The sequence below is a fragment of the Dermochelys coriacea genome, chromosome 10 (genome assembly GCF_009764565.3).
Source record: "Dermochelys coriacea isolate rDerCor1 chromosome 10, rDerCor1.pri.v4, whole genome shotgun sequence".
Classification (NCBI taxonomy): domain Eukaryota; kingdom Metazoa; phylum Chordata; order Testudines; family Dermochelyidae; genus Dermochelys; species Dermochelys coriacea.
The window spans coordinates 69,256,363-69,266,567 of record NC_050077.1 but is presented as its reverse complement, the minus strand read 5'-3'; the positions used below and the strand labels follow the sequence as shown (position 1 = coordinate 69,266,567).

Below are 10,205 nucleotides of genomic sequence, written 5' to 3'. Positions count from 1 at the left end.
TTGCACAGTAAATCCAGTACTCCAAAATGCCTTTGCTCTTTACCAAAACAAAAAGGTAGTTCTCCTTCTTGGCTGGAAGCCCTAGACTTCTGTGGTCATTCAGTGTTTATGGTAAAGCTGAGTAACAAAACTGATAAAGCTTACAGGATCGAGATTTAAAATGTGATGCAAGAGTTTATGCTGTTAGTACTAAGTAACGTAAAGCCTTTATGTTCTTGCTAATAAAGAATAGATCTAACTTTTCCACTGTTTCATTAACAGCAGAGGATTCCCATCCAGTCCGGGAACGACTCCAAATTATTTACGTTTGTAAATGCTTGGTTTAATATCCAACCAAAAATGTGAACCAAATGGATGCTACTCAAAAATTATGCATATTGTTTACAGAAGACAGACAGAGAGCTTTTTAACATAAAACTGAGGGGGGGGGAACCCTTGAAAAAAGAAGTAACATTTGGTTTGAGTTACAAACCACAGACAGCTTCCATCAGGAGGGCTGGAGGTACCGGAATGGCCAGAGAACATGACAAGCAGCAAGCGCACCAGGGGAAAGATAAATGGTTTTGGGAGCCGGCTTTGAAATAATTGGCCTTTCCCACAAAAAACTGAATTAAATTTGGTGGAAGATGGCGATGATTCATGAGGATCTTCTGGCACTTGCATTGCTGCTTTCTGGACATTTGTATTAGAGAGCTTATAGAGTGCATTTTGGTGCCTCCTACCGTTGTTGTATTACTTATGCAGCAGCTCTACAGACAATATTGCTTTGGTAAAAGCTGGGAGTAGGGGCATGATCTAGTGCTTAGAGCAAGGGACTGGAAGTCATCAGGACTCCTGGGTTTTATCCTCAGCTCAGCCGCTGACTTGCTGTGTGATATTGGGTAAGTCTTGTAGGGTTCAATTTGGTATTGAGATGCAAAGGAGCACTGGGGATGGAGAGGCTTGCAGTTTTACTGTCCATGCGGTGAAGAAGGGAGATGTTATCTCTGCATAAGGCATAACTCCTTAAGAAGTGATGGGAGAGTGGGGCTTAGGCAACATGTCCTGCCCCTTTCAGTAGGTGTACTATACACTTCTCCCTAGTCTCAGCTTCCTAGAGAGAGGCCCCTTTCAGGGCATTTAGTATGGCATGTGCTCAGGGGCATGGCTGCTTGCTGTATGGGTGTGCTGGAGCAGAGAAGGGGCTTCTGCTGCCCACTCCATCCTCACTCATGGTGGGCCCTACTCTGGTGCACCACAGTTTGGCCATTAATCTTGCTCAGTTTACCCAGTTGTAGAGAGGTTCGGTTTAATTAACTACTTCTTGCGGGGAGGGGAGATTTAGTAAATATTTGTAAAACACTGAAACCCTTCAACAATAGATGTTGTCTGCCTCTGAACTGTCCCCTAGTGCAGAGCTGTTTAGATCTCAGTTTTTGGTTCAGACCTATCCCTAATATTATTATTGTTAATATACCGTAGGAGTTCCTGGAAGCACTGATTCCACATTTTAAGGGCAACCAATCTTATCTGAAAGGCCTTGAACATCTGGAGGTAAGTTGTGATGCATATTCCATGTTCTCATTTTAAAAATGCAGCAAGTTCAATGGTGCAAGTAGAAATCATTTCTTGATGGTATTGCTCTCATGGGAGGGACACAAGGGGGGGTCATGTGACCTCCCTCCATGACCCTCCATGTGACTCCTCCCCACCCCGCCCCCAGCCCGGGACACCCACGCACTCCCCATCCCCTCTGACACTCCCCTTACCTGTCTAAAATTTTACAACTGCATCCGTTAAACAGATGCAGTTGTAAAATGATACTTTGGGCCCCTGGTGCCATCTGTACTCCCAGGTGTCATTGAGGATCCAGCAGCACCCCCAAATTGAAAACTTCTTAAATAGAAAAAGAATAGGAAGAACCATCACCCCACTTTCCCTTAACACACTATCAGTGCCTCCTTTATGTCCAAACTAAGGGCATGGCTACACTTGCAGATGTAGGGCTTGGCTGCACTTGCGAGTTAGAGCGCATTAAAGCAGCCCTGGGTGCCCTAACTCCATACCCGTCCACACTGGCAAGGCACTTAGAGCCCCTGGACTCTGCAGCTGGAGTACTCCTGGTAATCCACCTTCACCAGAAGCATAACACTTGGTCCGTCTCAGCTGAAACGTCCCAGTGTCAGTGTGAACAAGGTATTGCATTACTGCGTTCTGATCAGCCTCCAGAAACATCACATAATTCCCTTAAGTCAAGTGGCCACTCTTGTCATTGTTTGGAATTGGCTACAGGAATGCGAATATACCCTTTCAAAGCTCCATTTCTGACAGCCGGCTGCTTATCCGCTCTGGGACAAAGCAACCATTACTGTGGAATGTTGCTTGAGAGGCAGGGGAAGGGGGTCTGCTGCTGTCTGAACTTACAAGACAGCAATACAAGACAGCATGCTGCAGCAGCATACAAGACAGCATGCTGACATGCTCTCAGGCTCCCAAAAACCCACTCTCTCTCCGCCCCCACACACACACAACACACTTCCTGTCACACTCCATTCCCCCCCCATTTGAAAAGCACATTGCAGTCACTTGATTGCTGGGATAGCTACCACAATTCCCTGCTTTCTGTGGCCATTGCAAGAGCTGCTAATGTGGCCACGCCAGTGCGCTTGTAGCTGTCAGTGTGGGCAGATTGCAGCGCTTTCCGTATTGCACTCTACGAAGGTGTGTTTAACTCAAAGCGCCCTACATCTGCAAGTGTAGCCATGCACACAGAGCGCTCTGAGTTAAACCAGCCCTTGGGGAGCGCAGTATGGAAAGTGCTATAGTGCGTCCACACTGTCACTCGGGAGGTGGGGCGGTTCACACCCCTCAGCGAGAAAGTTTCAGCGCTGTAATTTGGCAGTGTAGACAAGGCCTAAGTATTGCTCTCCACCAGACACTAGGAAAGCAAAGATGCTGCACCATCTGGGTTTGATGGAAAAGAATCATAGAACTATGTGTGTGCCATGTGCACCTTGATAGAACTGCAGCCCAAATTGTTTGATTATTTTCCTCAGCATGACATACAGGAAGGGCAATCAAAACCAGCCTGGCAGAACATGCATGAGAACTGTCTTTGGACAGATAACCAATTGATCAAAATCACATTCTCTGATCTCTTGGGGCCAAATCCTGTTCCCATTGAAATCAAAAGAAGTTTTGCTATTGAATTCAATGGGAACAGGCTTTGACATTTGGAGAGGAAAGAACAAAACCAATCAAGCAAGGGCTATGTTTCTTTTACCACAGGTATCAAAGGCTGCTGACTCATGTGAGAAAGTCAGCAGACATCTGATCTTTGTCCATTGCAAGGGAGAAATCAGCAATCAATGAGGCTAGAACAGTCTTTGTACTATATCCAATTCATAAGTCCATCTGCAAAGGATCAAGGAAATATGAAGGCTCCAGATTATTTTAAAGTCCTCAGTCCCTTGGTTAGAATGCTCCTATCAGTATATGTTCATAATCCAGAGGCTGGATCAGGAATCAAAAACACTGTTTAAACACCAGGTTTCAGAGTAGCAGCCGTGTTAGTCTGTATTCGCAAAAAAGAAAAGGAGTACTTGTGGCACCTTAGAGACTAACAGATTTATTTGAGCATAAGCTACAGCTGTAGCTCACGAAAGCTTATGCTCAAATAAATCTGTTAGTCTCTAAGGTGCCACAAGTACTCCTTTTGTTTAAACACCTTCTGTCCTCCCCTCCCTTTCCCTCTTGAGGACTCCTGACCGACTTAACAGCACAATGCATATGCTAACAAACTTAAACAAAGCCTTTGTTTAAGTTAGTTGGCATATGTATTGTGCTGTTAGATCCAAATAAAGAATGAATGCCCTTCCTAGCCCCATTCTGCTCCTTTAAGGAGCAGAGTGCAATTCCACCCCCCCACCCCCCCGTGGGATTCTAGCCTCCCCAAGTCTTTCCGGTACCCCATACCTACTAAAAATCTCATACTGGTACTGCGTACTAGAGCGTACCAGCCTACTTGCACTCCTGAGCAGGTTAGACACACTGCTTCCTATGCTGATGTTATGGGGATGCACCTGAACTAGCTGTATCTCTACTTGAGCAGGATTTGAGATACCTGAAGCCCTATCAATCATACTGTTCATCCAAGCCCACTTTCTGTCTTTCATCTGTTATAAAAGGTCTGTCCTTCCTTCCGTCCAAACACCCTCAAACATACTGGAAATGTAACCTTTATCATGAACTTTTCAAGATTAATTTCTTAACATATTGAGGTCCTAATGGGGATTTGTTATGTCAAAAAGTAGCAACTGGACTGATTTCTACACCAGAGGCAGCAATGAAAACGTCTTATTTAACCAAAAATCAACAAAACTAAAACAACCCCCAAAAGACGTTACACAATAATATGGGTGGGTGTCATTTACCATTAATTAATGCAAATTATTCCATGTAAAAATGTAATACAAACTGCAGATGTGATAATTAATTAGATTGTTGTGCATATTTTCTTGTTATTTAGATATGATTAGGCTGTTAAAGTTATGACTAACAATAGTACATTGCACTTTAAATCCATGTATCTCAATGTGCTTTATAAATAGAGGATTCTGGTGGGTATCATTAGCCTCATTTTACTGATTGGGAAACAGAGGCACAGAGAGGTGAAGTGACTTGCCCAATGTCACCCAGCAAGTCAGCGTCAGAGCTGAGAACAAAACACAGGTTACTGATCCATGCAACCGTCCTGCCTCCCCATGTCTATCTAGCTATGCCTAAATAGCCTCTTTTATTCTGACGTAGGTGGATTACTGAGTTCCACGTTTTACTGTTTGTGCGGATTTTTAGGCAGGAAAGCATCCCATTAAAAAACAAAACAAAACAATTACATATGTACTTAACTTTAAGTATGTGTTTGGGACTTGTGCACATGCTTACATGCTTTCCTAAATCAAGGCCTTTTTTCCTTTGTCATGTGTTATAAGAGTCAGAGCTTGTCCCGGGGCTTTTTTGTTTCAAAAAAAAAAAACCCCAAAAAACAGATCTATGAATTTTTTCACAGCAAAAAAATTCATGTTGGAAGAACAGAAATGGATTTTTTTCAAAGATTTTCAGGCCCAGCTCCCCTTGGTTCCTTGGTATCTCAGAGCTTGGGGAAGCCTTCTCTATGAATAACCCCAGTACCTCCATCTGCCTGGCTTCTAGTTTTCCCAAGCAGCTGCTAACTGAAATGATCCTGATTCTTGTCAGTTTCATTAGTGTCCGCCTCTGAATAGCAGCCCTGAAACTGACCAGACCCTTGTTAACTTCACTCAGCTGATCCTTTTGGACAAAACTCTGAGCAATAAGAGGAGACAGGTACTTGGATTATTCATAGAGAAGGATTCCATTCAACAGAAAATGGAAACTAGGGGAGGTAAATCATTGCGTGAGTACAGAGCTGGGAGGTACAGCCCTGCATTAGGATTAGATGCTGAAAGATTCCTTCAAAACTGAAACCAGAGAGCTTGGAAGCCCAGGGAGCCCAGTCTCTGTGCCAGCACACCAGGAGAGCTGCCAAAGAGCTGGGAGGTGGGCAGAAGAGCTGGCAGATTTCCATAAAAATTTTCATTGAAATCGACACATTCCAACACAACATTTTGATTTCAATGAATCGGCATTTTCTGATGGAAGAACGTTCCTTTGGAAAATCTCTTACATAGTGCTAGTATGTAATTTGTGAAGTATTCTGGGATCCTGTTGGATGAAAGACACTGTGAAGCAGAAGGATATTATTATTAGTAGTATGATAGAAAATAAATTATCCTAAACTCTTATAAAAGAGTATCACCTATCAAAATGCCTGAATCTCTTCAAGGGACCATATGTATTAGCATACTTCTCAATGATGGATAAAGGAACCTCTTTGCTTCTCATGAAAAGGCTATGTGCAGTGTTTGTTTTTCTTTTACAAAATTAAACAAACTTTGATGCAGACTGGATCTTGTACACCTCTAGAAGCTACATATTTCCCAGCGTATAGCTTTTTTGCTCAGGTTCTCTGTTACACATTATTCATTTTTCCTTCTTTTCCTCAGTGTTTGGTTTGGTTTGGTTTTTATGGGTATTTGTCTGAGGGGGTAGAGGAGAGGAATGTGATCCTGAGGCTGTCTTATAGGGTTCTATTATACAGTGGAGGTGGCTTGGTGTAAAATTTACAAGCCTACATTTTCAGGTGGCTGGTCTCCCTTTTGCGGCTGCAATTTGCCTGTGCAAAATTTGCACCCACATTTTTGCAAAGCCAACAGAGCCGTGGGTAGAAATCTCAGTTGTAACATGCAACTTATGACTTACACCCATAATTAATTTGCTGACACAAAAAACATAGGTGCAAATTTGCACCTTTTTTCAAGTGCAATTTGTGCTTGTAAACAGTGAAACTCAGCCCATTGAGAAGCATTCCCACAGTATCATCTCTCTGTGCATACATTTTCTGTGCTTTATTGCACTGTCCGTGATCTTTGTGCTATTAAACATTCATAATAAGAATATTTCATTATTTTTAAAAATGTCCAACAAAATCCTCAACTCATTACATCGTAATTAGCATTACCTGGCATCTTTGCTAGCACTTGCAGAGATACTAAGGACTGAATGGAACATGGAGATTGAACCACCCTCTTAGAGCTTTCCTTCCTGGTCAGGGTGGACCTGTTCAGGGGCTAAATAGATATTCCAGCCAGTTTTACAACTTTAACCAGCACTAGAGTCACTAAAAGAGAGAGAAAGAAATAAATCCCAGTCTAAAACATATTGTGCAAATTGCATGGATCAAAGCTACAGACTTTAAAAGATTTATTTTAAATATGCTTTTCAATTTAATGTAAACTACATTCCATAACCTTCCTGGACCTGTGCATTTTAATAAACAGATCAAAAGGAAGATAAAAACAGGAGAAATAAACCCTGTATAATTGCATAAGTTTATTACTAGAGCTGACCAGAAAACAGAATTTCTGTTCTGTAGTAAATTCCAACATTTCAAAATTTGTTTTCATTCAGATTTGAAATGAAAAGTCAAAATTTTCTGTGAAATGGGAAATTCAAAAAAATTAAGGATCAGCAACATTTTATTTCACTAATGTAAAATCATTTAGTTTCAGTAAGGTCAAAACATTTCATTTAGATAACGTCAAACATAATGATATATAACAATAAACATATAATTTTAAATATACGATTCAAATTAATACTTTGATATACTATAAAAGTATAAATGAAACTACTTGAGATGATAAAGTTAAAACAAAATGTTTCAATATTATCAAAATGAAATGAGAAAGTCAGAATGATTCATTTAAGCTTTCATCCATCAAAAATCAATATGCTCCTGAAAACCATAATAATTTCAACTAACTTGCATTTTATGATGGAAAATGCTTATGCTGAAAATTTATTGACCAGTTTTTCTTAATTTTTCTAATATGCTTATTCCTTTACTTAATATTCATTTTATAAAGTACCAATTTTTATGTCACGTTGCTACTCCGTGGCATTTCTGCTCTATTTTATTTTGATTTGGTATGCAGAAACATACAGTGGAAAAAATAATTCCTTTAATGGGTTATTTTTGCATATGCTGGAGTTGTATTCTTTTCTGAGGTTCAATCCTTAATCAGGTATTCACATCTAAATGGCTTCAATGGATCTCTTTTTTGCAATTATACACAGATTCTTTTAAGTGGGCTTAGCTGTCCAAAGGTATGTGTTTCACTCCAGCCTGGCATTCCTTCCTTATTCATGGCCAAGATCTACTTTAGCTAAACCACTTACAAATCAGATGTGCCAGGCAGAGAATTTAACCTCAACAATTTGATTAATCCTATTTGAATTACAACGCTGTCATAAATCAGGCTGCAAGCAGAGCCGCTCCTTCTGTGTGAGTTTGAAGGATAGAACAGTGCTTTTGTGTACCTTCTTTTCAATTTGGGATTTCATCCTGCAAATTCAGCAGAAACCAGGAAGAAGCAACACAACGGAAGCCTCAAAAACATTTGTTAAAAGCACTCCTCTGTGCTTGGAGAGCATGGGAAGAGAATGAAAAGGTGAAGGAGAATTTAGTACAGGACTGCACAGAAATAAATGTTGCAAGTCATAAGACATCACATGGTTGTTAGTGGACTGAAAGGCTCTGTTGACTCAATTTGTTCATCACAACTTTTCAGTAGTGTAGGTTATTTGGAGGGGAAATAGGACGAGGCCAATTATAACTCACTTTTTATATTTCTCTTCTGGGAGGATATTTAGCTGCTGAGGACTAGAGAAAGTTATTGGCACTGTCATGCCACACAAATGGGAACATGAGAGGAAAAAAGGCAGCATCACCAGCTCACTGAAGGTGGATCGACAGAGTAGAGTTGGGAGCAGGAAATCAAAAAAGTTTCGCTCCATTTCAAGATCACTTATACTCTGTAATGCCAAGGATACTGATGATGGGTCAAGTCCAGATGAGAAATGCCCTGATCCCATTGAGATTTCTACCAACTGGGATCAAGAGAAAATTGACAGTTGCCCTAGACTACAAGTGCTATGCACTTCAGAACCGGATGACAGCACTCCTTATCCTCTTGTGATCACCAACATGATCCAGTCCAAAGATGATGGAAGTGAAAGCTGCAAGAATATGAGAAGGAAGTTCTTCATCCAGGTAGGCAATTCACTGACTATTGTTTATTTTATGTTTCAATGGTTTCATGAATCTCAGGGCACAGAAGACCCCCCCACTGATTCTCGGAGATCATCAGCAGCATTCCAACTCGGCATAAATAGCATAGAAAGTGTATTACACTCCCTCCAGGGCTGCAGGGTCTCTCCACTGCACTCTGCTGACTGACATGCCATTGAAGTCAGTGGAATGTTAAGCCATACTCAGTGCATTCAGCAACACAGCAGATGCACGCTACCTGGAATGCAGAAGATCAGCTGTCATAATAGGAAGCTGTCATTACAGTACAGACCATTTTTAAACAGTGCTCTTGTCAGATCTTATAAGCTAAGTGAGGTGCAGCTGGGTTAGTACTAGGGGAAACTCAGGTGATCCAGTAGGCAAATGATCTGTCTGAGTTTGAAGGATGTAGACTCTATGTTGCTAGAGATGTCACCTTCTTAACAGATATAAAAGTGAGACCCTAAGTACCACTGGTTGTTAAAAAACTGATGCTGCTTTTATCTAGAGGAAATGTAGTAATCCCACCATTCTGGCCATTTTTCAAATTGAGTGATTACATTCTGGATACCTATAATAAATTCCCCCTACAATTTCAGTTGGATGCTGCATATTTTGTCACTTTCTGTCCTAAGGTGGTGTATATTGTTGCTGTGTGCTGGTAAGCAGCTACATTGTTTCATCCCAGAGGTGGCTGCATTACAGGCATAAGTGAAGCATCTGCTAATATAAGGTACATAGTCTGTCCACTCAGCTAGTAAAGTCTAAAGCACTTTGAGAACCTTCTTGGTGACAGGAACTAAATATACATTATATATCTAGGTAATTTATAGCTGGTCACCTCCATGGTATCCTAATGCCTATTAAATCATATGCATTTTAGCGATACAAATATTGACCTGTATGAGGGAACTGATTCCTTTGTATTAAATATCCCTTCCATTCATTTTTGCATATCTTCTTTAGCAATGGGCTCAAATCAAAACTTCATATCCAAACATCAAGTAATGCTTATGGTGTTCAAACTCTGAATCCAAATCTCCATTGTGCCACTTGAGCTTCTCTCTGATGATCACAGCACATAGCCCAAATTTGACAAAAAGGAAATCAGGGGAATATAGTGCACATTTCAGTCTCAAAACAGAGCCCCCCCCCACCCCACCGGGGAATATTCTACTGCATTCCAATGGAAAGAAAAAAAATTACTTAAATTGAGCCAGCTCCAAAAGACACCCAATCACAATGGAGCTCTGCAAAACCACACCCTTCCTCCAGCATGGAAACATGCCACATTTTGGCTGGTGAGCTCACTCTGCAAATGAAAGGAGGCTGCTGGCCTCTGCCAGCCAAAGGATTCCTTTCTATCTTCCTTGCACAGTGCATTCTCATGTGCTTGTTAGCTGTTGCAGCTCGTCCATCCACAAACCCAAAGCACCCTGAGTTCCAATAACTGCCACCAGGTTTCCCAGCATCTGACTTCTCACCATTTTACCAAAGATAGACAAGTCAGAGAATC

At 41.2% G+C, this 10,205-nt stretch overlaps 1 protein-coding gene across 1 annotated transcript in view; it reads left to right on the top strand.

Moving 5' to 3' along the window:
* The first annotated feature begins 8,286 nt into the window (after positions 1 to 8,286).
* The window catches only part of IL16 (interleukin 16), a 49,041-nt gene continuing 47,122 nt past the window's right edge, over positions 8,287 to 10,205 (top strand). Inside the window, exon 1 of the mRNA XM_043493619.1 lies at positions 8,287 to 8,671. Coding sequence (XP_043349554.1) covers positions 8,306 to 8,671 — 366 coding nt within the window. The 5' untranslated portion in view covers positions 8,287 to 8,305. The remainder of the gene's footprint in view (positions 8,672 to 10,205) is intronic.